Source organism: Malaclemys terrapin, chromosome 13 (genome assembly GCF_027887155.1).
Source record: "Malaclemys terrapin pileata isolate rMalTer1 chromosome 13, rMalTer1.hap1, whole genome shotgun sequence".
NCBI lineage: Eukaryota > Metazoa > Chordata > Testudines > Emydidae > Malaclemys > Malaclemys terrapin.
In genome coordinates this window covers 25012206-25037953 of record NC_071517.1, presented here as the reverse complement: position 1 = coordinate 25037953, position 25748 = coordinate 25012206, and the positions used below count along the sequence as shown (strand labels likewise).

General features: G+C 45.2%; 1 protein-coding gene across 1 annotated transcript in view; it reads left to right on the top strand.

Moving 5' to 3' along the window:
* The window catches only part of DNAH9 (dynein axonemal heavy chain 9), a 404651-nt gene that overhangs the window by 164016 nt on the left and 214887 nt on the right, over window positions 1–25748 (top strand). Inside the window, exons 42-45 of the mRNA XM_054048023.1 lie at window positions 7331–7492; window positions 13375–13571; window positions 16781–16943; window positions 22458–22581. Coding sequence (XP_053903998.1) covers window positions 7331–7492; window positions 13375–13571; window positions 16781–16943; window positions 22458–22581 — 646 coding nt within the window. The remainder of the gene's footprint in view (window positions 1–7330; window positions 7493–13374; window positions 13572–16780; window positions 16944–22457; window positions 22582–25748) is intronic.

The following is a 25748-nucleotide window of genomic DNA, read 5'->3' as shown; positions in this document are numbered from 1 at the left end:
TTTGAAGGGGGAAGAAGAAACATTTTTATGGCAAGTTGTTTTATTTTTTTAAATGAGGTCTGTTTGAAAGGTGCTCAGAGGCGTGGAATGGTAGGAGTTGTCCTTACAGCTGAATTACAGGGCAGAGAGCTGCAGGTTGCTTCTGGTTATCACATGGTTGCAAAAGGAAAGAAATCGTGTTTCTTCTGTTGTGGCTGTTTGTTTAGGTTGTGGTTCAGTTTTCCTTGAAACCCTTCCTCAGAAGACCATCATCTCCGCCTTTACTGAGATGTCTCAATTTCCCATCTAGTTTGCCCTGTTTGTGGAAGCTGATGTGGAGAGCACTGAAATCAGCACTGAGCTCTGTCTTTGCCTTTCCAGTCACACTGAGTTATGGTAAATGCATCGCATTTTCAAACTGAAAAACAGAAAATGCAAAAAGCATTGTTGTGTCATAGCTTGGAATCCTCAGTCATCAGGAAAAGCAGATAGAGAAATCTCACTTGTCATATCCTTTAGACGGATAAAGAAATGTGCAGATGCCAGTACTGTAGATAATAGTATAAAGGTCTTTTAAAATTCAGTTTAATCCTGAATAAACAATCAAGTGCTTGAGCATATAATAGCTTCATATATAAAGGGCCTTTAGTGGATATTCTCCCACCAGCTATTTTCTAACTGCAGGAGCAGCTCATGGTAACAAGTATGTGGCACAAAACCTATGCAAATTGAAACTCCCGAGGGGTCCACCTTTGGAACTTTCTGCCTTTGTGTTGTTTTACTGTTGACTCTGCACAGATGGTTAACTGCTGTTCCACTTTTGATTTGCCCAAAGAATCTGTCACTATCACATTATCTTAGCTGTAGCTAAATATTGAATCAGTGACTTACAATCCCTGCCTGATTCCCTTTGTCAAAACAGGCTGACAGTCCTTATTACGAGGACTGTGCTAATTGTCTCATTCCAGGAACCTTTGCCTTAGTTGCTGTTGCTAATGGAGAATGAGTGAATGCAAATCTACCTGTGTATGTGAATATTACCCAGAAGAGGATGCTCCAAAGTAGCCATCTGCAGAAATCATTTCTGACAGAGATCTGCTCACTTGTTGCTTTTATGTTGTTCAGACTTTCAGAGTGCCTGTATATATAATACTCAACACCAGCTTGATTGGCAGGCTAATGGCCTGCATTGCACAGTGAGAGTAACTCACTATGGATTGCACTGAAGGTGAATCCTAGTGGAATTCACTCCATTTTTCTCCAAAATGCTAGAGGGTTTAAGCTAGACAAGTAAATGACATAGCTGAATGTGAAGGAACCTGACACAAACCTAGTGGCTGGAGGGTCTTCTGGCAGTACTGAGTAAACTGTGTCAAATGGTGCTCAAATTCGCCTTGACTAGACAAGAATGTTTCATGCCCTCCTTTTGGGACTTGGAGCACCTACAAGCTATTCTAGAGCAGTGGTGGCAGATCCCAAATATTGCTATTGGATGTGATTTCCTCCACTGCTCAACTGCTCTTCACCCTTTGGCCAGGCCAGGACGAACCACAATGGTCCAGCTGCTAGGTGATGAGTTGGCATTATATAATTAGGGCAAAATATGTTTACGGGGTGGTTTGCTATGCTTGTTACATTTGGCATGCCAAAGTGACACTGGAAACAGCCTGTCACAGCACAGATGTGACCCTGCAGACTATTGCCCGGTACCGGGTTTGCTTTAGAATTGCTCTAGTCTCCACAGGAGCACAAATTGCCAAGTGGTTGGGAGATGAGTTGGGGATTGGCTTTGATAAATCAGAAGAGAAACTGACAATTGCTTTGGATAGAAACAGGAAGACTGGGAGAGAGTTGCACCTGGAAGTTCTGAGCCAGTGGAGGGACAGGACTTTCTTTGGCCAATAGGCAAGTACATTTAGAGCTGCTACTGAATGGAAAAGCCGCAAGTCAGGTCTGTATTTGTGGGCATTCCTTTGTGGTTTTGAATAGGAATAATGAGAATGTTTCCCAAACTGGTGGCAGGAGGGTGCAGCTGCTGTCTGTGGACCAAGAGACAACAATGCAAAACGCAAACCCACAAATCCTGGAGATACAGTATAAAGCTGTGAACCTACATACATCACCTACCAACACAGATGCTCATCGGTTGGGAGGAAGGATGGCCCATGGTTAAATGCTAGGCTAGAGTTAGGGGAGCTGGGTTCAAGTCCCTGCTCTACCACAGAATTCCTCTGTGACCTTGAGCAAGTCTCTTAGCCTTTTGCCCAGATCCTCAGAAGTCGTTAGACACCAAACTCCCATTGATTTCAACAGAAATTAGGAGTCTAAATACCTTAGAAGTTCTGTGGCTCTGTTCGCCATGTAGAACAGTACTTCCCCACCTCACAGGGATGTCGTAAGGATAACGACACTAAAGGTTGGGAGGTGCTCTGATCCTGTGGGAATTGGGGCCATATAAAAAGTACCTTTGACAAATACACACTAGCAAATCAGCCCTGCTCAATTACATAGTCTCTTATGGACCGGCAGGCCTCATATCAGTCTTGCCTCCTCCATTGTCCCTCGATCCCAGCTATCTCAGCTCAGGGAATCCCTATTCCACTTCATGTCCCTCTCTGTTGTGGGACTGCGACTGTGTGACTTGCACGCCATTCCCAGAATTCCTTTCCAGCTCTTCCGAAGCAGCGCCAGGGCAATGCACTGGAAATGGCTTGTGCTCTGTTTTTGTCAATAAGAGGAAGCTATTCTGCCTTACTGTGCTGTGCCAAAGGACTCCTAAAGGAACGCTGTCCACACGCTTTCCCAGACATGGTGACACACTGCATTTGCTTGAGCTGGGAACAATCCTCACCAAAAACCCAACAGCCTGTTCTTGGTGGCTGGCCATATGGAGGCTGGGTGTATGTGTTCTGACTCTCCATACATACTCTATTCCAGTTTGGCTGGCAGCTTTGCCCCTCTCTTTCCCTGGCCCTCCATGTTATTGTTTTCCCATTGCACACCCCAGAATTGTAGCTGTTGTGTATAGGAACTGGGAGTGTCTCTTTAAAGAGAACACAGAGAGCACCACTAGAGGGCTCACTCACTATTGACTTGGAACCTGACTGTGCCTATGTGATTTCTTCCTGTTGTGTGCACTAAGGACACAACAGTAGCCCTGGAGGAGTAGCTTGTGAACACCCACCCCGCTTCTGAGTTATTAACAGTACTTAGATTCATTCCTTCCATGTCGACCACATGGACAAGGGTCACTTCACAGAGCCAGCTATTTTTAAAAAAATATTTTAATTTGTAATTGAACTAAGAGAATTAAAAGTCATTTATTTCTGGGACATTTTTATACAGGATGAGCTGTGATTTTTACCCCCTTGTGATAACCCTTGTGCTAGGGCAACTTCAGTGTTTACTCCTCGCAGCCCCCTTTGCGCCTCTCATCAGCCCACAGTATGGTAATCTTGGACTCCATCCATACCCCTAGCAAGCAGGGAAGGCTGTGCTGTGACCCTTGGCATAGCATTACTGGCCATCATCTCAGCAGAGCATAGTTAAGATAATGGAGGCTAGGAGCCATCTGTCCTGTTTTCTCCATTTCCTCGACAAACTTTTGATTGCCTGTCCAGAAAGCCCCAGTGAGCCAATTACTTTGTTTTACAGGATGCAGTGCTCAGGAGATAGGAACCATGAGCAAAACAAAGTAAACCCAGCATTTGTGGTTCATTTTATACCTCTTTGCACTTCAAGTCCAGAATGAGTGTGATAATATTTCAGGTTTTGGATGAATGCTTGGACTGTTGAATTATTAAACATCAAACAGTTGAAAAACAAGATTGCAAATCATCCGTTTATTCCCAGTATATTTATTCCTAGCATATGGCAGTATGAAAAGGAAAGGCCGACAGAGGTCCAGACTGCTCCAAGGCTATACTGCATGCACATTCCCAACAGAGGCCTTTACGTTTGCTAGTTCTGCTGTCTAGGGGAGCAATATTTCCATGTGAAGATGATGCAATGTCTTTCATGTGTGCTGTGGTGGCAGCAGAAGGAAGAAGGAACTTCCTGGTGTCTTCCACCAAATGAACCTCTTGCAGCCATGTAGCACTGAATGTATGTCCGCTCAGGGGAGCCCATGGGTATACTCCTTTAGCGGTGTAACACAGAACCGTGAAGTATCCCGGGCCATACTAGACAGTAATTCCAGGACTGCACACTTGGTCCCAGATGATACGCATGGCTGAACTTGTAAACATAAACCAGTAGTTCTCAACCTATTTACCATTGTGGGCTGCATATGCAGTTCTCTATGTGTTATGTGGGCCACATCCACACAGTATATATACTACCCGATTGGCTCTGAGGGTGGCATATGGGCCGCAGCTGTGTGCTGATTAGGCCGCAAGTGGCCCTTGGGTTGAGAATCACTGCCATAAACCAAGAAAAGTGCAATGATTGGTTTTCCACACAGGGCTCCTTTCCATCAGGAGCGGAGTCTTGTCCAGCACCCTCATCAATTCACACTGTTGATGGGCGGGGCTAAGTGCATGCTGCAGCCTATCTGAACTGTTTTCTTGGGGCCTTGGCTGGTTAGTTAATATATCTCAGACCAAGGTCTGGACCCAGTAATGAAGTCAGGGTTTCTGTGCTGTAAATCCATCCATGAGGATTAGGGTGACCAAATGTTCTGATTTTATAGGGACAGTCCCGACATTCGGGGCTTTTTCTTATATGGGAACCTATTACCCCCCACCCTCTGTCACGATTTTTCATACTTACTATCTGGTCACCCTAATGGGGATGTTCCCATCCTGCCTGCATTCATCCCAGCACTGGGAGCCAGAGAGATGTGGTGACATGTAAATACAATTTGACTGATGTTTGTCATCATGCTATGTGCCGCCACAGGCTGTGAAGACATCTGCTTCCAGACCAAGGGAGGTATTAATGAGTGTAGTGGTAGCAAAACAGCTTGCAAGTGTGGGGATCTGCTGCTGAGGACTATTAGAGGCAGGTGTAACCTGCTGTGGAAGCGCAGGGGGATAAGATGGACTGAATTGCACTGTTGCAGTGATTTGTCTCCTTGTGTAGAGATAATCATGTTATATGGTTTGTAAGGCTAACATCAATGCTCAGAAGTAAGCAGCTCATTCAGAGAAGGGCTTGGATGCTACACACACAGTCTTTGCCAAGTTCTATTAAACTAGCTGCATGTGCTAGACAGAATAGTGAAACGTATTGGCAGCTCCATCCATCCAGACAATCACTACGCTCTCAAGTGAATTCACCCAGGAAAATGATAAAAGGCAAAATCACCCCATCACCTGCGGGTGAACACTTTTTTCACAAAGCGATCACCCTATGTCTGACCTCTCAGTCCTTATCCTCAAAGAAAACTTGCATAAACAGGCGTGGGAGCTTAAATTAATAACTTTGCTAAAGAGTAAAAATTATGGACTGAACAGAGACACTGGATTTATGGCTTGTCACAACCATCTATAACCCACTAAACCCCCTTTTTGTCCTATTACAGCAGAGGTGTTAACGGGCCACTCTATCTTGAAGGGTCCCGTACAATACGAGCTAACTATTTATGCTAAACAATCTGTCCCACCCTGCATTTTGCTGTGATGCTGGGAGGACCTTTTCCAGACCCGAAGAAGAACTCTGTGTAAGCTCCAAAGCTTGTCTCACTCACCAACAGAAGTTAGTCCAATAAAAAAATATTAAGACCAGGAGGTATCACCAGACCTGATGGTTTCAGAGAGGCCCAGTGATCCCTGTCATCTCAAGGCTGAGGTGCTGGACAGAACCCTTCCAAGCTTTCAGGTGTCAGCTATTTTCAAAACACAGTTTGGTTCAGAAAAAAATATGCCAATTTGCCAATCCTCAAATGTAAAAAACCCCAACCAAGCCATGGGCACTCGATGAGCAAGAGCACTTTAGATTGCATTTAAGTGCCTTTTATATTTAATGTATAAATAATTAGACATAAGGAATAAAGCTTTATATTTAATTCATGTCATTAAAAACCTTATGTATTGTTAATAGGCTTAGTTATAGGCGACATCTCTCTGAAATATTATTCTTTTGTGCATTTTAATAGGGTGCATTGTAAACACACCACTGTAAGCTGACAGCAGCTAATACTTACTCTAGACAGCACATGCCTAATTAAAGTCACTTATTTTATGTTTTTTTTAAGTTCGCTCACTCGAGATTTCCAAACTGCTTTTCCCTCTTGGCTGGCAGCACAAGGGAGATGCTGGGAAGGTGTGGGGAGGTGAAGGGCCCTGATTCTGGGCTGAGGAGCACTCAGTGCAGCTTGGAGAGGTCTCCTGAGCCTCAGTCACAGTGCACTGGGCCAAGACCTTTGCAGGGCCTGGTTTAGACACTTCAGGACCCCCATGGCTCTGCTGCTCACTTGGTGTGGTGATGGCAGGGGATCACCTTTTCCTCTCAGAGAGACAGCAACAGCAGCAGGGGACCCCTTTGCCCCCAGGAGTAGTGGCTGCCGCTGTGTCTCTCCCCTCAAGAGCAGCAGGGTCCAGAGAGCACTAACACCCCAGCTGCTGGGCGCAGTACATCTGCTTGGGTGGGTGGGCCAGGCTCACTGCACCTTCTAATCTTCTCTTGGTAGGAAACTCCAACCACACCCTCTTCCTCCCAGCTGCACTCGCTGTCCTGGCAGCCAAGGCAGGGAGGGGGAAGATCCCATGGACTGGGGTGATCTTTCTGGGGCTGGGTACAGGGAGGCAGTATTGCCTAGTGGATAGAGCGTTGTACTGGGACTTGGGTGGCCTGGCTTCTATTCCTGGCTACAGCTTTGGGCTATTGAAGTGACTCCCCCAAGGTCATGCACCTTTCTCTGCTTTAGTTTCCCCAGATGTAGAATGGGGATGATGATACGAAGCTCCTTTGTAAAGCTCTTTGAGATCTGCTGGTGAGCAGCTCTTTGTAAGAGTTAGGGGTTATTAGTAAGCTGGCCCGAGTAGTGCAGAGCACAGTGGTTGCCTGCAGTGCAGGATGGTGCCGAAGCATGTTATTCCGTGGCCTGTGACCTTCTATGCTGCTTTGCCATTATTCTTTGTACCAATGTTTGGAGTCCTTCGAGCACAGAACAAAGCAAAAGCAGCACAAACTGCTTTGCTGCAGGAACGCTGGGAAGCCATGAGGAACACAGTCTGCATTCTCCAGGGGCTATCTGGGTAGGGAGTTACTCAGTAGTTCTGCTGCATGCTTACTACAGTAGCTCTGCATTTGTCACTCTTCACCTGCAAACCCGGCATGTTAGTGCAGATGCAGGAGAAGCTGTGTATGCTGTGTGTAGCTGATATGTGTGTGTATATGTTCTCTACAGGGCATTCTGTTTTCTACCCCGGAATGTTTGAAGGCTCCCCAAGATTTGGTGAAGCTCTACCTGCATGAGTCAAACCGGGTGTACCGGGATAAGATGATTGATGAGACAGATTTCAGCACATTTGATAAAATGCAGACGGAGATGGTAAAGAAGTTCTATGATGTAAGTATTGCAGTTGGTGTTTGTCAGATTAACATGCTCTGGGATATCTTCTCAGGGGCTAGCTGCACAGGAGGCAGAGGTGGATTTTGGAAAAAAATAACAGGACCCGAAGTCTGCTCAAGACATCGTATGTGTTTGGAGATGACACTGTTGGGGAGAACACAAGGCAGGGTGTCCAGGCCTCTGTGGTCTCTTCTCAGCTCTGCCACTGGCTGGCTGTATGATTCTGGACTAGTCACTGCACCTTTCTCTGTGTGTCAGTTTCCCAAGGACTGTCTACACTTAAAACACAGCAGCTGGGCCACTGCAGCGCTTCAATGAAGACACTACTTATGCTGATGGGAGGGGCTGAGTTCCCTGGTCTCCACAGGAGGAGGCTGGGGTCAAGATGCAGTCTTGAGTCCTTGGCTCTCCTCCTTGGTCCAACAATATCTTTCCAAGGAAAGCTCTGTACCCTACCCCCTTTGGGCTGGTCTACACACAGTGACACCCCTTTAACTGTACCAGTAGCATTACAGTGGTATGCTCCTCCTAGTGTGGATGCAGTTAAAGGTGCTTCCACTTGGATAAGTCCTTTTACACAGGCATAACTGTGTCCACACTAGGGCTTGTACTCATTTAATTATCCCAGTATAAAGTAACACCCTCAACTGCCATAGTTAAACCAGTACCAACGCTGCGTATAGGCCAGGCCTTAGAGCTCGGAGGGATCCAGCCTCAGAGATCCCAGCGGTACTGAAGGTGAGGGGGCTTCTCTAGTGCTGTGCCCTCCCTGTGCACATGAGTGGGCCCCTCCCTCTTTTACTGCTCCCTCCCTCCCCTGAACTGAACAAGAACCCTCAGACCCCCCTGCCCTTCATCCTGGGCACTGGTAGCTCACCCAATACACACACCCTGCAGCCATGCACTGTTCGGCCTCCAGCTCTCACTACACACCAGGCACTCCCTGTCCTGACAGCTTCATCCAATCTGCTTTCCCTGCAGTGCTTCCTGTCCCCAATGAGGCACCCAGTATTAAGAATAGTGGATCACATCAGAGCTTATCTCTCATAACTGTGCTATCTACAGATGTTCTCCCCTTCCATATAACTGCCTAATCCTGGGGTGAATCTGATGGAGCACTCGTTCTCAGCAATACTTTGTGGCAATGAGCTTCGTGGCTGAACTATGCATTGCATAAAAAAATTCTTTTTACCAGATTGAAATTTGTTGCCTTGCATTTTCAGCGACTGCCCCTTTGCTCTGTATTATGAAGAAGGATTAATAGGAGCACCCGATGTACTCTGGTTAGGGACTTTGTCAGGACTTTCTGAAAGTTCAAATGCACTATCTCGGCTTTCTGTGAGCTGAGGGGTGAAAACATTATATCAACTGGATCAACGTTGTCCACATGTTTGCTGACCCCCTCTAAGAATTCTGATAGACTGGTGTGGCATGATTTCCTTTACAAAAGCTGTGTTGACCCTTACCCACCCAGTCATGTTCATCTGTGTGTCTGATAATTCTATTGTTTACTATAGTTTCAACCAATTTGCTTGGTATTGGAGTTAGACTTACCAGCCTGTAATTGCCAGGGTCTCCTCTGGAACCTTTTTTAAGAATTGGTGCCAATTAGGTATCCTGCAGTCATCTGATACAGAAGCTGATTTAAGTGATAGGTTGCATACCACAGTTTGTAGTTCTGCAATTTCATATTTGAGTTCCTTCAGAACTCTTGGGTGAATACCATCTAGTCCTGGGGACTTATTACTGTTTAATTTATCAATTTGTTCCAAAACCACCTCTATCGACACCTCAATCTGGGACAGTTCCTCAGATTTGTCACCCAGAAAGAACGTCTCAGATGTGGGAATCTCCCTCACATCCTTTGCAATGAAGACTGATGCAAAGAATTCATTTAGCTTCTTCAGAATGGCCTTATGTTTCTTGAGTGCTCCATTAGCACCTTGGTTGTTCAGTGGCCCCACTGATTGTTTGGCAGGCTACCTTACTCATCTTCTCTCTAAACCAGTGGTTTCCAAACTTTATTGGTTCATATACCATGTTCTTAAAAAGATGACGTTGTAAGTACCATGTGCAAATTTCTCCTTTTTGTGCACATTTTAGTCTTTAATAGGCTTAACTGTATTTTGACATGTACTTTTGTTTGCTAAACAGTCCCAATCTTTTCATTCCGTCTTCCTAGGGAAGTTTAGCCAGGCCTCTAATCATTCTCTGACCCCCCTCTCTATTTTCCCTATATCCTTTTCAATAGAGTGACCAGAATTAAATATAGTTCTACAGGAGAGGGTGAACCATGGATTTATATAATGGCATTATAATATATCAGTGTTATATTTTATTCCTTTCCTGTAGTGCCCTCACACTTCATTTGCTTTACGGCCTCCACTGCCCATAGAAGAGAGGTTTTCATGGAGCTGTCCACAGCAATGTCCAGCTCTGGTTCCTGTCTGGGGAGAGTTAATTTAGAACCCAGTGAGGGGTGTGGATACTTCACATTATTCCTTCCAATGTGCATAATGTTGCATTTATCACGACTGAATTTCATCTTCACTAGTGCTACCCAACTGTGAGGGTCAGGGGTGTTCGAAGTTCCTCAATGCTTTCTCCAGTCTAGCCTAGCCTAAATAATCTGGTGTCTTCTGTAAGCTTTACCACCTCACTGCTTGCCCCTTTTCTTGATCATTGCTAACTTGTTTCAGCATCAGCTCTTTTTATAGCTCCACCTGTGACAGGGCCTCATTTCTAATCCCTGAAAAGGATAGGCACCTCCTTGAGCTCCCTCTCCTGACGACTGATGCCAGGGAAATAGGGTAGATTGCAAGGCCAGAAGGGGCCATTGTGATCATTTAGTCTGACCTCCTGCATAACATGGGCTATAGAACTTCCCCACAATAATTCCGAGAGCAGCACTTTCAGAAAGACATCCACTCTTGATTAAAAATTTGTCAGTGATATAGACTCTGCCACAACCTTCTGGTTCTATCCCTCTAAGGATAGAACCAGAAACAATGGGTTTAAACTGCAGCAAGGGAGGTCTAGGTTGGACTTTAGGAAAAAGTTCCTAACTGTCAGGGTGGTTAAACACTGGAACAAATTGCCTAGGGAGGTTGTGGAATCTCCGTCTCTGGAGATATTTAAGAGTAGGTTAGATAAATGTCTATCAGGGATGGTCTAGACAGTATTTGGTCCTGCCATGCGGGCAGGGGACTGGACTCGATGACCTCTCGAGGTCCCTTCCAGTCCTATAATCTATGAATTCTATGAATTCTATAGCTTCCTTGCAGTGCCCTTGTTCTCCTTAAGTGCTTCCTCTGCCCTCTTGTGGTGCAGCAGAGCCACTAGTTATCTCACAATACTGTGTGCTGTCCTGGTCATCCCATCTCAAAAAGGACATCATAGAACTGAAGGGGTTCAGTGAAGAGCAACGAGAAAAGCCTGGAAAAACCCTCATATGAAGATAGGTTGAAAAGATTGGGATTGTCACATCGCTAAGGAGAGAAATAAGAGGGGACATGTTAAAAGTCTATCAAATAATGGATGGTCTAGAGAGAGGAGATGAGGAACTTTTGTTCTCTCTATCTCACAGCCCAAGAACATGGGAAAAGTCAATTAAATGAACAAAGTGGGAAGTTCAAACTGGTAAAAGGAAATCCCTTTTCACACAATGTGTAAGTAGACTGTAGAACTCACTTGCAGAAAGTCATTAAGCCGAATAATTTAGCAAGATTCAAAAAGAGATTGGACGTTGAGATGGATCACAAGAATATCCAGGGTGATCATAATTAATAAATAATAATTAATAAAAAATGTGAAGGAAGATTAACCCTTAATCCTAAGGGCTTCAGACTTATGTGCATGGCAGATGACCCCACACCTGCCTACTGCGGGGTTCTTACACCTTCCTCTGACACATCTGGCACCGACCACCAGGGGTGCTGGAACAATTTATATAGTGGGGGTGCTGAGAGCTAGTGACCCAAACTGTAAACCCTGTATATGATAGGAACCACTTTAAGTCAGGGGGCACGGCAGCATCCCTAGTTCCAGCATCTATGCTGGCCACTGTCTGATCCAGTCTGGCAATTGCGGTGTTCCTCGTTGTTTTTATAACAATGGCTATTTACTTTTCAAATTCCTTCTTAACCATCCTAATTTCAATTTTACATTTTTACTCACTGTAAATGAGGTTCCTTTTTATTCATTTCACTTGGGCTGACTTTTGACTTTTTTGAAAGATACTTGTTTGGCTTCAGTAATCTCCTGTACCGTGTCACTCAACCTTCCTGCTTCTCTTTTGAGTTCAGGGGCATAGATATACCTTCCATGACGCTGCTATGGTATGCTTGAGCAGCCACCATGCTGAATCCAAAGGATTTTAATTTCCTCATTTTTGATGTTAAGTTTTTGGGACCTTTTACAGAAAACCCTCCCTTTTTAAAGTGTAATGTCCCAGTGCTAGCTTTCATTATGATCCTTGCCATTAGGTAGCTGAACTTCCTGAAATTATATTGTGGATCCTGTAAGTGCCTCTGCGCTTGTAATGGAACACCCCAAAGTCAGGAAACAAAAAAGTGAAGGTTTGCTGACCCCATTTTACTCTGCACCACTACATAGATGCTTTGAAATGCTGGTTTGGAATCCGTGAGCTGTGATTATGCTTAGATATAAATTTAAAGCTCAGGTGTAGAAAACCATTGTATCATCTGAGAAATACTGTGTGTTCATTATGCCAGAAATTTGGGACAACACTTTCAAAAGTGTATAAGTGCTCTTGTTGACAAGAAGGCTAACGGCATTTTGGGCTGTATAGGTAGGAGCATTGCGAGCAGATTGAGGGATGTGATCATTCCCCTCTATTTGGCATTGGTGAGGCCTCATCTGGTGTAATGTGTCCAGTTTTGGGCCCCGCACTACAAGAAGGATGTGGAAAAATTGGATAGTCCAGCGGAGGGCAACAAAAATTATTAGGCGGCTGGAGCACATGACTTATGAGGAGAGGCTGAGAGAACTGGGATTGTTTAGTCTGCAGAAGAGAAGAATGAGGGGGGATTTAATAGTTGCTTTCAATTAGCTGAAAAGGGGTTCCAAAGAGGATGGATCTAGACTGTTCTCAGTGGTACCAGATGACAGAACAAGGAGTAATGGTTTCAGGTTGCAGTGGGGGAGGTTTACATTGGATATTAGGAAAAGCTTTTTCACAAGGAAGGTGGTGAAGTACTGGAATGGGGTACATAGCGAGGTGGTATAATCTCCTTCCTTAGAGGTTTTTAAGGTCAGGCTTGACAAAGCCCTGGCTGGGATGATTTAGTTGGGGATTGGTCCTGCTTTGAGCAGGGAGTTGGACTAGATGACCTTCTGAGGTCCCTTCCAACCCTGATACTCTATGATTCTATAAGTGAGTTAGGAGTCCAAGTCCCTTTGTCTTTTAAATCAGTGGGAGGTAGGTGCCTAGGCACTTTGGACAATCCAATAGCTGCCTAAACTGCATCATTTATGTATGTTTAAAAATCTGGCCCCAAGGTCCAGATCTAGACAAGGATTTAGGCACATTAGCCCAAGATTTAGACATCACTGAGATCCTCAGAATCTCCACTCAGCTGCTGCTTACCTCTATTGGTGCCTAAATTTCCTAGGCACCTACATTTTCACCATTGAAGTCCCCATGGTGTCTGAGTTTCTGCTAATGAGCATGTGCACAGCTACCTCGGTCTAGGCACCAGGCGCCTGTCTTACATCTAAATCAAGTGGGATCCTCAAACTAGGCTTGCCCCATCTCACCTGGTGAAGAATTGCATTGATCTCTTCTCCTGAAAAGAGCTTTCCCTTTGTTGCAATAGGAACAGGACATTCTGTATTTCCCTTTTGCATTTCATTGGCAGGAAATCGAGGAGACTCTAGAGGAGACCAAGAAGATGAACATGTACTGCCATTTTGCTAGAGGCGTTGGGGAACCCAAATACATGCCTGTTCAGACCTGGGAGTCGCTGAATCACATCCTTGTGGAAGCCTTGGATAACCACAATGAGGTCAATGCTGCCATGAATCTGGTGCTCTTTGAAGATGCCATGTGCCATGTGTAAGGGGATTTTCTGTCTTTGTACTCTCACAGAGTCATCAGCCTAAATGTCTTTGGAGCTGGTCTGTGTAATGCATTTCTGTTAACATTTTCAGAGGGGATGAGCAGCCATAATCACAGATGATGTCAGGAGGAGCTGTAGGAGTGCAGCACTTCTGAAGAGTCAGACCCTGGGTATCTTAAATTGGACATGCAAACTAGGGGCTCTTCCAATTAGCGGCCATTAATCTCTCCTCAGCTTCTCATCTGTCCACTGGGGATTTCCTATCTCCCTGGGATATTGGAAGCCTTTTCTCATTGATGTTTAGCAAGTACTTTGAAACCTTCAGGCAGAGGGCACTGTAGTAGTACAAAGATGAATTACACAGAGGTTTCAGTTTTCAAATGGGGCTGCCTAAGTAGGGTACACAATTTTGCTTGCCAGCCCTCAGTACATAGGTGCCATAATATGTGTTTTAAATACAAGTTTGATTGTGTCATTGTGCAAGAAAAACTTGGAAAATTGGTATGTGGTAACATGTTTGAAAGCCTGTAAGTCACATTGGAGCCTATGTCACACTTTCACATGACTTTCAAAGGTGTTAGGTGCCTAAAGCTGCAGAGTGGTGCCTGGGCAGAAGGTTAAAAGTTTCTAAGCAGATATGGGCCTACTTCCCTTGATTTCAATGAAACTTAATCACCTAAAATGCATAAGCCCTTTTGACAATCCCGCTAGGCGCATGTCTGCACCTGGTGGCACTGAATACCTTTGGGAATGCGGCCCTTAGCAGCTAAGTCTCACTGCAAGTCAATGGAATTTAGGCTCCTGTGGTCAGATTTTTAAAGATTTTCAGGCACCTAAAAATGCAGATAGTGCCTAGTGAGATTGCCAAAAGCACCTAAGTGAATTAGGTTCATCTAAGTGAAATCAATGGGAGTTGGGAGCCTAGGTTCTTTTGAAAATGTTACCTGGTGACTATATATACTGTACATATGAATCTCTGAACTAACAGAGCCCTAGAGCCCCATTAGCTACACTGAAGCAGTACTTTTTCATTAGGAAAGGGTGGTCTCACAGTTCCTTAAGTACCAGGAAACCAATCCAATTACTATTATAGAAAAGAACAACAGATACAATCCTTTGATCTACCCAGTTACTCCTTTGAGTCCTAGGAGCTCACCATCCTTTCATTTCCTGCAGCATAGTGCCTTGATATTTAATAAAACCATAATAATGCTTCATGCTATGATGCTTTTATTCCATTCAGTTATTAAGCAGCAGTTTATCTTCAGCAAAGGCTTGCTTGGATCATCAAACTGTACTTGATTTTGTATTCTATGCATAAGGCAGACACACACACAAGCACTCTGAGTATTAGAATTTTTTCAGATTGTGATGTAAATGTTGTCTCTGTCATTTTCTCTTGTGTGCTCCCTGTGCACCAGAGAGGACTTGCTGGACCAAATCTGATTGCAGCCTCCCCCTAAATATTGTAAAAGATTGAGAGAAAAAGCTCTGAATTTTAAAGTTTGTTTTCACATTCCTCCTTGCTCCCCTCCTCCTTTATAGACGGTCTTTGCAGACGGTCTGTCAGACAGTATCACAGTTATGAGCTGTTAGTCTTGACCCAAGATTTGATTCCTAAACTTCAGGAGTTAAATACAGTTAGTGGCTAAATCACCAAGTTGTTCAAGAGTTCAAATCCATCTGTGCTAATCACTAAATATTTCTATGGCCTTACCCACACACCTATACTTTCATAATTACTGATTTTTATCAGAGTTTTGCTTATTGCTCTGAAAGCAATGAAGAACCTGAGGAGAAATGAAATTAAACAAGTAGGCTAGCTGAGGCCAGTGAGGGCGTCTCATGGCATCCCGACCTTATTGAAAATGCAAATGAATTATTCTCATATTCAAGACGTGTCTGGGAGAGAGAACTGATGGAATATGAACTACAAGTAGTTAAAGTTTCTTTGGAGAGAAACAAAAATGGCTGGTGCTTTCATTGTGTTCTTAGCTACTTGAATGAAAAGTGGGATAACAGCACGTCTAAATCTTCAAAAGAAAGGTCCCAACTGATTGCAAACAGTTAGAAATCAGTATTTTATCCTGTTGGCTTTGTTGTATGGAAATTAAGGCCCAGACATATATGTAGGCAGACAATGGAACTGTTTCCAGAGAATCTCTCTACTGTTTCTCACTGTGCATGCCAGGTGAGATAGGCATGCCTCTGGACCCTTGCTATCAGTTAGCTTCTGGGACACGCCCCAAAGCAGCTTGTGTCATTTCGCTTTCAGTGAAATAGTGACATCGCAGGCCCCATGGCCATGTTAATCACTGCATTGGGATCTAAACCCTGGCTAGTGAGTGAGATTTTCCCCTCCCCCACTGGGAGTGATTTACTTCTACAATATTTCCTGTTGAATGTTCTCAGAAATGTGTCATCTTCACACGATTAGCTCACTCTTCTTCGTTAGCACACTTTTTTCTGAAGGATATAGTCTAGTGCAAACAGGAATTAACTCAAGGACGACCTCTGGCCTTTGTTACACTGGTGCTCAGATCACAGTGATCTGCACTTATAATCAATGAATTTTTATTTAGTGCCCCATTCTTGTGCATGTCATTGGTGAGACTACTCCATGTGTCAGTGTGAGCAAGGGTGACAGAATCTGGCCCTTAAAAAATTAGTAGTTTTGATAAGGAATAAATATTGACAGAGTTTTCCTAGAAGGGATTTACACTAATCTAGATACATGAAGATATTAATAATACATAATGGGACTCCTCGTGTGACTAATACCTCACCAGTGTCATCAAGCCCATGGTTAATGTGGATCCTTGGACATTTTCTGAAAGGAAATGTCTACTAGAGGAACTAATTAGAGCACATTTACACAGCAATTTAGTCTGGTTTGACCCATGTTCCATGTAAATGGAGGACTGAACTTTACTGTAAGATGTTCCTGAACATCATAACACAGCTTACGAATCCAGAAATAACTGAGATGGGAAGCTCTGAATTGCCATAGAACCATTTACTGGTTGGTTGTGTTGTTTACTACAGATCTCACCCGAAGAACTGCAAACGTGCCCCTTAGATTGGCAGTGCTGGTGTGATTCTGCTCCTATTCTCAATCTAATTTGTTACTCGGTAAAATATGTATTGAAATGCTCCATATGGAAATAAGTTTTCTTGACCAGAGATTCTGTATGCTTCAATTTAGTTGCCGCATCAATCGTATCTTAGAATCCCCCAGAGGAAATGCCCTATTGGTTGGTGTAGGTGGAAGCGGCAAGCAGAGCCTGACAAGACTTGCAGCTTTCATTAGCTCACTGGAGGTTTTCCAGATCACTCTGAGGAAAGGCTATGGAATCCCTGACCTGAAGGTACGTGGCATTGAATAGTGGGAAGGGAGAGGAAACAGAAACTTGTACTTCTTCCACACAGAGCTTTGTCTTTTCTGTGTGTTGGAGAAACCTCCAGTGTAAATGAAAAGAGATTCCAATCGGATCTCAAAGAATGGTCATTCTCTCCAAAATTCATCAGTTAATGTTTGCTCACGGCTTTGTACCTATAAAGGGCTATAGAGAGTCAATGATAATGATTAATATAGTAAATTATTACTATTTTAAGACAATAAAAAGAATACTTAATGAACCCAGGAGTAACCTACTATGGAATGATGTAGCTAGAGGTGGGAGAGATTTATTAAGTCATATCCAGTCCATCTCCCACTTCCTGGAGGCTATAAGAGTTGGAAACAGCACATGGATCTTGACAATACATTTTCTGGTAAACAGTGAATTGGAAGCTGTGAGACAGTTTTGATTGATGCAAATGGAAGGATTTATAAATGTTTTAGTTGCTGGTAAATGATGTAGAACTTAGTTTTGCAATGTCTCCCTGCTTTCCCACCAAGGCAAACTGGAGCTACGTTGTCCAAGTCTTGTCCTTCATCATCAGACTGGGGCTCCTGCTGGAATGAACAGCTTCCACTGAGAGGCCAGTTATAGCTCTGGCGATAGCAAATCATCAGCAAATTTCTACCAAGTTTAGAAAGCTCATATTTAAATGCATTTGCTTTCTTATTTAGGGTAATTTACTTTAGTGGAATGCAAGATTTGGCTTTTAGACAACGTTTATTTAATAATCAAATGTATTATGAGGAATCACTGGAGTTTTTATTTAATGTTACATCATCTTCTCCCTTCAGATAACTTTGCAGCACTGATCAGTTTGTTTTTCTTGCTTTCTGACGTCTGTGTAATCATCCTGAGCCTATCTATTTTTACCCATTCAGTTCCACCCGTGAAAAGGTTTCTGGGATAATCTGGTGCTGATCTCCTCCTATTTGTTAGGTAGCCTACTCTTGCCACAAAGAGTATACTCTGATTCTTAGGTTCAGAAGCTTGTTTTCAAAGCACGTTCTTGTTTCAGGTTCTGTGATGGTGGAAGGTTGTTTGACATTCCCTTCACTCTGTACCCATTCTACAGGAATTTATGAAATACTGGTTGATTATTTTTTCTTGTGTCTAGAACATCAAGATGGCTCAGTCTGCCATTGGCCCTTAACATGGTTATAATTCACTTATTCTAGGTATTCTATAGCAAATGTAACAACTGACTGTGTTTGGTAGAACCATATTTGCCTACTAAAGTTCTAAATGCGTTTCAAAAGCAATGTTCTATCCTGAGCAACCTTCTATTCCTACTGTATTCTGTTCACATGAACTAATGGGAAAGGCCAGCTGAAGTGGTAGGAAAAAAAACCCAGAATCACAGTGACAGCTTTTGCTATTACTGTGTTTTAAATAATAGTGTTAATTTATGTTCATAATTGTGAGGCAGACACTGTGAAAAGGGGAGGAAGGATAGTCCAGTGGCTGGGGCACTAGCATAGGGCTAGGACACCTGGGTTCAAGTCCCTGCCCTACCACAACCTACCTGTGAGAGCTTGTGTAAGTCAGATAGTCTCTCTGTGCTGCAGTTCCCCCTCTGTACAACAGGGATAATAGCCATGCTCTGCATCGTGGGGTTTGGGAGGATACATACATTGAAGATTGTGTGGTACTCAGGTACCATGGTAATGGGGGAAACCCTGTACCTTAGGCTGTGTCTACAGTACAAGCTAGGGGTGTGATACCCCAATTTGTGTACACACATGTGCGCTAGCTCTGATTGAGCTAGTGAAAATATAAATAGCAACGTAGCAGCAGAGGCATGGCTGAGCCATGCTGAGTATATCCCCACTGCTTTTGTACCCATCACGGCACTGCTGCTGCTCCCCGTCCTACTGTGGCTGCACTGATATTTGTATTCACACGAGCTTGATGAGAGCTAGCATGAATACATGTACATGAATAGGAGATCACAGGATGACCATAAACTGTCAATGTGATGCTGCTGTGGAAAAGGCTAATGCAGTCCTAGGATGCCTTAGACAAGGTATTTCCAGCAGAGACAGGGAAGTGTTAGTACCATTACACCAGGCACTGGTGAGACCTCATCTGGAATATTGTGTGCAGTGCTGGTCTCCCATGTTTAAGAAAGATGAATTCAAACTGGAACAGGTGCAGAGAAGTGCTAATAGGTTTTCCATTCCTCTGATCACCCTATCTTATAAGAGAAGACACAAAGAGCGTGGCTTGTTAACATAAGAACATAAGAATGGCCATACTGGGTCAGACCAAAGGTCCATCAAGCCCAGTATCCTGTCCTCTGACAGTGGCCAATGGCAGGTGCCCCAAAGGGAATGAACAGACAGATTATCGTCAAGTGATCCAGGCCCTGTCACCCAATCCCAGCTTCTGGCAAACAGAGGCTAGGGACACCATTTCTGCCCATCCTGGCTAATAGCCATTGATGGACCTATCTTCCATGAATCTATCTAGCTCCCTTTTGAACCCCATTATAGTATTGGCCTTCACAACACCCTCTGGCAAGGAGTTCCAGAGGTTGACAGTGCATTGTGTGAAAAAATACTTTTTTGTGATTGTTTTAAACCTGTTACCTATTAATTTCATTTGGTGGCCCCTTGTTCTTGTATTATGAGGAGAAGTAAATAACACTTCCTTATTTACTTACTCTATACCACTCATGATTTTATAGACCTCTATCATATCCCCTCTTAGTCGCCTCTTTTCCAAGCTGAAAAGTCACAGTCTTATTAATCTCCCCTCATATGGAAGTCGTTCTATACCCCTAATCATTTTTGTTGCCCTTTTATGAACCTTTTCCAATTCCAAGATATCTTTTTTGAGATGGGGTGGATCACTGCGTGCAGTATTCAAGGTGTGGGTGTACCATGGATTTATATAGAGGCAATATGATATTTTCTCTCTTATTATATATCCCTTTCTTGATGATTCCCAACATTCTGTTCACTTTTTTGACTGCCGCTGCACATTGAGTGGATGATTTCAGAGAACTGTCCACAATGATTCCAAGATCTCTCTCTTGAGTGGTAACAGCTAATTTAGACCTCATCATTGTATATGTATAGTTAGGATTATGTTTTCCAATGTGCATTACTTTGCATTTATCAACATTAAATTTCATCGGCCATTTTGTTGCCCAGTCACCCAGTTTTATGAGATTCTTTTGTAGCTCTTCGCAGTCTGCCTGGGACTTAACTATCTTGAGTAGTTTTGTATCATCTGCAAATTTTGTCACCTCACTGTTTACCCCTTTTTCATATCATTTATGAATATGTTAAATAGGACTGGTCCCAGTACAGACCCCTGGAGGGTATCACTATTTAACTCTCTCCATTCTGAAAACTGACCATTTATTCCTACCCTTTGTTTCCTATCTTTTAACCAGTTACCAGTCCATGAGAGAACCTTCCCTCTTATCCCATGACTGCTTATTTTGCTTGGTTTCAGAGTAACAGCCGTGTTAGTCTGTATCCGCAAAAAGAAGAACAGGAGTACTTGTGGCACCTTAGAGACTAACAAATTTATTAGAGCATAAGCTTTCGTGGACTACAGCCCACTTCTTCGGATGCATCAAACCCCTGTCCGGGGGGAATTGCCAAAAAGCCGAACAAGTCCGGGAAAAATACCGGCCGAGCACTTCCTCTTCCGCGGCTGCTCTGCTCCTCCCCTGACTCAGACTTCGGCTCTGTTTAAGAGCCAAGCTGCCTGAGCCAGCGCTACCGGCTTCGGGCAGCTCCCTTGCCTCCGGACCCCAGCCGCCGGCCGGGCACTTCTCCTCCCCAGCTCCAGCTGCTCTGCTCCTCCCCTGACTCAGACTTCGGCTCTGTTTAAGAACCAAGCTGCCCGAGCCAGCGCTACTGGCTTTGGGCAGCCCCCGTGCCTCCGGACCCCGAGCTGCCGGCCAGGCACTTCCCTTCCTGGGCTCCAGCTGCTCTGCTCCGGCGGTGCAGGGTCCGGAGGCAAGGGGGCTTCCTGAAGCCGGTAGCGCTGGCTCAGGCAGCTTGGCTCTTAAACAGAGCCGAAGTCTGAGTCAGGGGAGGAGCAGAGCAGCTGGAGCCAGGGAGAAGTGCCCGGCCGGCGGCTGGGGTCCGGAGGCAAGGGGGCTGCCCGAAGCCGGAGCGCTCGGGCAGCTCGGCTCTTAAACAGAGCCGAAGAGTCAGGGGAGGAGCAGAGCAGCTGGAGCCCGGGAGGGGAAGTGCCTGGCCCGGGCCGCAGGGTCCGGAGGCATAGGAGCTGCCTGAAGCCCGAGTGCTACCGGCTTCATGGTTTGCCGGGCAGCCTCCAGACCCTGTGCCCCCGGCTGGGTGCTTCCCCTCCCGAGCTCCAGCTGCGCTGGGGAAGCGCTGGCCGGGGGCGCAGGGTCTGGAGGCTGCCCAGCAAACCGTGAAGCCGGTAGCACTCGGGCAGCCCTTTTCGCGTGGCTGGGAGGGAGGAGGGGGAGTTAGGGCGGGGACTTTGGAGAAGGAGCAGGGACTTTGGGGAAGGGGCGGGGAAGGGGCGGAGTTGGGCTGGGGCCAGGGGTGGGAAAGGGGCGGGGCCAGGGCCCGTGGAGTGTCCTCTTTTTTTATTTTTTAAATATGGTAACCCTAGGAAAACAGCACAGCTAACTAGTCCTATCAAAAATATTCCCAGTATGTCCTCCACAGGGGAGAAGAAATGATGCAGTGGAAAAGAAATTTTTTCACAATATTCTTATGGTCTCGCTACTCTGTGGGCAGAATATAAGTCCTTAACTCAGGCTCCTTCGCTCAGCTGCACAGTGTGTTGTGAACACACCATGCTGAATTACTGAAATAAAAAGGGAGAAGTAGAGAATAGGGACAGAAAGAACAGCATATCCAGCCACTTAGATCATCTCACATATATGATTCAATGTATTCCATAATTGTGCAACACAACACTTCAAATATTGTGGCAGCAGCCACCAGCAGCAGATCACTGTCTAGAAAGGTCTCTGCAATCTGGCACGATCTACACTTCAAACTAATCAGGGATTCTACCATCCACGTTTAACAGAAATAGCAACAGTGCTCCATCTTCAGCAATAATCCGTGATTTTTAAATGTCCTGTCTCCAATCAGAAAGTTTTAAAAAGATCATTTCCTGAATAAAATGATTAGAAAATGATGTTGTATTTTGTGTCTCAGTTTTCTCAGGGTCTGTCTTTTTATTTGTCTTTTGTACAGCATAGAGCAAGTTTTCAATGCTTAGCAAGTAATAATAATAATAATAATAATAAATTAATACTATCAGTATCCTTGGAAATGTTCTGCCATAAAGTGGAGAAGATATAAAGAACAAGCTTCATGCTAATTAATTCTGATTGTTTTGTTTTCAGTTAATCAGAAGATTTTGAATAGGCAACATCCTGCCTGAAATGTCCCCAGTGAAAACACACTTTGTGACTGAGACTTTGCAGTAGATGAACACAAACTCCTTATTTACTTTCCTTTCAATCTACAGGCAGACTTGGCAAACCAGTATATTAAAACTGGAGTGAAGAATGTTGGCACTGTATTCCTTATGACTGATGCCCAGGTGGCTGATGAAAGGTTCTTAGTGCTGGTAAATGACTTGTTAGCTTCAGGTATGCATCTCATTGACTTTATTTCCGTTCTCCTTTCCCATATAAATGTGCACATAGTGATGTCTGCAGCTGTTCCATAGAAGAGATTGTAACATTTGCTTAAAATGATAACTAAACAAAGTAAGCTACACAATTTGTAAATTAAACCCCAAGGAAGAAATCAGTGCTCAGATCTTCTTAGCAGAGAAGGACTGCACCAGCTAGTAGATTTTGGCCTTCTCAGATGTCTATGACCCAGTCAGTTTAGTTTGCACCCTACTTTCATAGCTCTTTAATTCTACTTATAACTGTTAAGTCACTCCTGTGTGGGGCAATATGCTAGTGGAGTGTGGAGTCAGAGGAAGTGTTTCATTGAAGGATGTGCAGTGTCCATCCCTATGAGAGGCAGTTTAGTGGTATAACATAACTCCCACTAGTCCTGGTTACAGAATTTGACTTCACTGTTTGCCAGAGCTGGGTGACTAATGCAAAGCCATTGAAAGACCACGTGTTTGAATGCCAGATAGCTGTTCAGTCCAATCACGTTCCTTTCTTGTTAATTTTTCTAGACACATTTGTGTGGCTGGGTTTTTTTGTGCTTGGAGAATAGCTGTTCTTCCCATGAATACCCTGATTTCTGCGCAGACCATGACATTTGCATGTGAATTCAGCATTTGCATTTCACCTCACTCCTGGTTAGCTTAGCAGAGCACAGAAGCAATACAAGGACTCAGATGACCAATGATACAGCACAAACAGTGAATAATCAAGAGCTGACATAGAATATTAGCATTGCATTCATAGCTGAAGCGAAGTTTGTGAACAGCCCACTGGCTGAAGTATGTTCATATCACATTCAAACAATCTGAACAGCAAATGAATTTGCAGATGCCAGAGATTGTTTGTGGATAATTCCTAACCAGGAAGAGGGGTTTAATTTGCTGGGTAAATTGTGTGTTGTGTGTAGTTCCCCCAGCAACCCCATGCGCTGCCCTCCTGCGGGGACAACCTGAGCATCCCTCAGCCCTAATTACAGCACTGTAGGTGCCTGTCAGCATGGAGGAGGCCCACCCAGCCTCTCTTACAGTTTTCTGTTTCCATTCCAGTCACCAAAGGGCTGCCCGTTTGCTTCAATGGGTCTGCTCTTAGATGAAGACATGATCTTTCTGACAGCAAGTCAGTGCTAGCTGATCAGTGGGGACTTTGATGGGGTGGTATAATGGGCTTATGAGGTCCTTTGGCTCCTTACATGGAATTATTTTTATTTGCTTAGAAGAACCCATGAGATTAGATCTCCCTCTCCATCAGCCCCAGTCAGGGCAGAGCGGGCTCCTTCCACCATTCACCATCTGTCTAGGGTGGCAATCTGGATTGTATCCCCCTTCTCCTTTTTCCCCTTTGCTTGCCCATGTCTGTTTCACCCTTCCTTGCTTAAAACGGGGGAGGATAAGTGAGGAGGGGCGGATGTTGTGGCCACCCACTGGAAGTACATAGAAGAGGAAGGCCTGGTGCTTTCCTGCTTATTCTCTGCCTTAGTCAAAGTGGAGCTTTCTTTGTTTTCCCTTTGAGTGTGTGTGTGTGTGTGTGTGTGTGTGTGTGTTTGTCTGTCTGTCTGTCTTTATACATGTATGAGAAAGCTACCTGTGATCCTGGAGATAGTTACGACCAAGGAGGGCCAGGCTACCTAAGGGTATGGGGGCGTCATTCCCAGCTCAGATAGACATACCCACACTAACTTTGATCAAGCTAACGTGCTAAAAATAGCAGTGTAGCTGCAGAGGCATGAGCGGAGGGAGGGGCTAGCCACCCCAAATAAAGTCCCGTCTGGGACCCTAGGTAGCTGCTCAGGTGGCTGGCCCATTCTGGCACATGCACTACAGCAGCAGCTACACTTCTATTTCTAGCACACTAGTTCAATGAGAGCTAGTGCAGATATGCATCCAGCTCGAAGTGTATACAGGCAGTCCTCGACTTTGCGACGTTCGACTTATGACGAACGGCACTTACGATATTTCTGAATTGACACCCTGATTCGACTTACAACAATTGGTTTCGACTTTACGACGATCGGTCCCCTGATAGAGTGGATTGCAGTTCTGAGTTACGACGTTTCGACTTAAGAAACAATTTTCAGGAACCGATTGTGTCGTTCGTCCGAAGACTACCTATACTTAACCTTTTCTCCCCTCTGGTCCGTGGTTATGTGTCACTGGCTTAGAAGGCCTGCTGGCTCCAGTGACTGGAGAAGGGATAGATCCTGTTTCTGTGGCATTAGGATGATATTATGTTTGCTTTTGAAGGCCTGTATTTCCCCAGAGTTACCTCATGTGGTAATGGGGATGCAGGGGTTATCCCCTCTTCTAGGTACAAGGAAATACCTTGGTATCTCAGACCCCATGAGGCTAGGGCTGCCAACTTTATAATTGCACAAAACCAAACACCCCTGCTCCACCCCTGCCCTGTCCTTCCCCGAGGCCCTGCTCGTGCCCCACCCCTTCTCTGAGGCCCTGCCCTCACTCAGTCAAGCCCCCCTCCCTCCATCACTCGCTCTCCCCCACCCTCACTCACTTTCAGTGGGCTGGGGCAGGGCATTGAGGTGTGGGAGGGGGTGAGGGCTACAGCTGGGGGTGCAGGCTCCAGGGTGAGGCCAGAAATTAGGTGTTCAGGGTGTGGGAGCAGGCTCCAGGCTGGGCCAGGGGTTTGGGGTGCAGGAGGGGGTGAGGGCTCCAGCTGGGGTTACGGGCTCTGGGCTGGGGCAAGGGCTGAGGGGTTTGGAATGCAGAAGGGGGCTCTGGTCTGGGACCAAGGGGTTTTGTGTGTGGGAGTGGGCTCTGTCTGTGGTGTGGGCTCTGGGGTGGGGCTGGAGATGAGGGGTTTGGGGTGCAGGAGGGGGCTCAGGGCGGGGCAGGTGGTTGAAGTGCGGGAGGGGGTACGGGCTCCAGGAGGGAGTTGGGGAGTCGGGTGCAGGAGGGGACTCAGGACTGGGGTAGGGAGTTGGGGTGCGGGCTCCGGGGGGCTCAGGGCTGGGGTAGGGGGTTGGGTGTGGGGTGCGTGCCCTGGGAGGGCGTTAGGATGCGGGGGAGGGGTTCTGACCTGGGGCAGAGAGTTGGGGTGGGTGTCCAGGCTCCGGCCAAGCGGTGCTTACCTCAGGCAGCTACTGGTCAGAGGTGCAGCAGGGCTAAGTCAGG